This window comes from Arachis ipaensis, chromosome B3 (assembly GCF_059453495.1).
Source record: "Arachis ipaensis isolate K30076 ecotype BB chromosome B3, ASM5945349v1, whole genome shotgun sequence".
Taxonomy (NCBI): domain Eukaryota; kingdom Viridiplantae; phylum Streptophyta; class Magnoliopsida; order Fabales; family Fabaceae; genus Arachis; species Arachis ipaensis.
In genome coordinates this window covers 52,239,957-52,242,000 of record NC_142438.1, presented here as the reverse complement: position 1 = coordinate 52,242,000, position 2,044 = coordinate 52,239,957, and the positions used below count along the sequence as shown (strand labels likewise).

At 49.3% G+C, this 2,044-nt stretch overlaps 1 protein-coding gene across 1 annotated transcript; it reads right to left on the bottom strand.

The window, feature by feature from the left end:
- Positions 1–712: 712 nt before the first annotated feature.
- On the bottom strand, positions 713–1,241 carry LOC148570637 (uncharacterized). The gene is made up of 3 exons (XM_088507908.1): positions 1,058–1,241; positions 909–991; positions 713–796 (listed from the first exon to the last, which is right to left on the bottom strand). The coding sequence occupies exons 1-3, from the start codon at positions 1,239–1,241 to the stop codon at positions 713–715; spliced, it is 351 nt and encodes a 116-aa protein (XP_088364034.1).
- Between the last annotated feature and the right edge of the window lie 803 nt (positions 1,242–2,044).

Genomic DNA, 2,044 nt, shown 5'->3' with positions numbered 1-2,044 from the left:
GCATAAAGTTCATTAAATAAATTAAGCTTGAAAACATAAATATTCTCTTAATAAATCAAATAATACAATTTCTCAAATCCAACCCTTTTTAAATAACTTTACAAACAAGTGTAGGATTTTGTAGAAATTTCGGCAGCACCTCCCCTAAAACTTGGACTTTTGCCACCCGGTTCGGGTCCCAACTAAACCGTTTCTCATTCCTTTTCAACAGCTCAAAACCAGAAATCAATTCAAAAGCAAGCTAAATTCAACAGTCGCCTCAGTGGCATACCTCAAGGAAACCATTTCAAAAATCAACTCAATATCAACCGATTTAACTCACTTCTAAAGCTTTAAAGAAATGGCTCAATAACAAATCATTTGTCCAAAACCAAATCAATTAAAGTAAACCAGGCTGAATTCAAAAGTGCATTCGACTTCGCAATTCATCAAAACAATTAACTCAAATCAAATCAATCCTCAGCGGATTAAACTCAGATTTCAAATCTTTAAAGAATCAACTTCAAAACATTACATTTCACAAAGCCGCACAACAATTCAGCCAAACCAACATCCATAATCATTCGAGTCAGTCAAATAATACATGAGACAGATACAATCACCAAATACACAATATCTCACATCAGTATCCATATGTAATAATTCTAATACATAAAACATAGTTTTTAGAAAGCGCCCCTACCTCAAAACGCAATTCCACAACCCAAACGCCTCACAGAGTCCTTTCCACCTCAACCCGAACTGACGGCAACCAAAACCTCAGCTCCCAGCCACTTTCGCAATAATCATAGCAACACTAATCGCAACATATAATAATCAGGACTCGATCCCACATTACCAAGACTCATATTCATTAATCAAACACAACCGAATACTAACGCGATGCTTTTCGAAACATAATTTCTTACCGGAATAACAACACGAAGCAGTTGCGATTTCGAACCGGCCTCGACAACAGCTCCGGCGGCAGCCAGAAGCTCCGGTGGATTAACTATAAAAACCGCGCAACATTAAAACCTTCTCAAGTTCCAAAATGACCAAAACTGCAAATTAAAACCCTTACCGACAACGGCAAAAGTAGCCAGAATCTCTGGCGGTGGTTCCGGTGGCCTCAGAACTCCGGCAGCAGCGCTGTCAGACTCCGATGGTGTTTCAGGACAGCTCCGGTGGCAGGAAGGTTTTCCGGTGACCATACACAGCAGACCCCCAACCACAGCAGCGACTAGGAGACCGGCGGCCATGGCGGCAGACTCTGACGGCACGGCAGCAAGGGTGGTGGAGCCACCCACGGCGACGGGGATACCCTCAACCACAACCGTGGCAGCAGCGGCGATGGAAGGGCAGCGTTGCTTCCTCGCGACTCATCCCTTTCCCTCTTCTCTGTTCGCAGCTTCAACGGCGGCGGCAAGGGACGGGTTCGACGACGGCGACGAGACGGGCTGGTCGGCGATGAGGAGGACGGCGGCGACGAGACAGAGAGGCGCGGTGCTGGTAGCGGCAGAGCACGACGACGCTTTTCTTCCTCGCGTTGTCAGCGACCGTAGCGACCTCTACCTGGTGCGCCCCTGACTTGCACGTCTTCTTCCTCCATCGATCGGCGTCGGCGAGCGGCAGGGCATGACGGAAGCCCCGACGTCGGTGACCCACGGCCACCCTCTTCCTCGCGTAGCTCTCTGTTTCAACATCTCTCTCTCCTCTGTTTGCAGTTCATGGCAGTGGCAGAAGCTTCACCCATGGCGGCGCTGCAACACGGTGACAGATCAGCAGCAAGGCGCGGCTTTACGGGGCGGTGATGCATGCGAAAACGGCGGCGGTGAGGCAGCAGACGTAACCGGCTGTGGCGGCAGGGCGTGTCGGGTTCGGCGAATCAGTGGGGCGGCAGTGGCAGGAGGCGCGGCAAGATGCACGGCGGCGCCAAGCCCTTCTCCCTCTCTACCTCACTGCTCTCTTGGACCTTCCCCCTTTCCCTGATTCCATTTTTCCCCGTTCACTTCCTTTCTTCCTTTCTTTCTTTCTGATGGCAGATGCGGCTATGTGTGTTTAG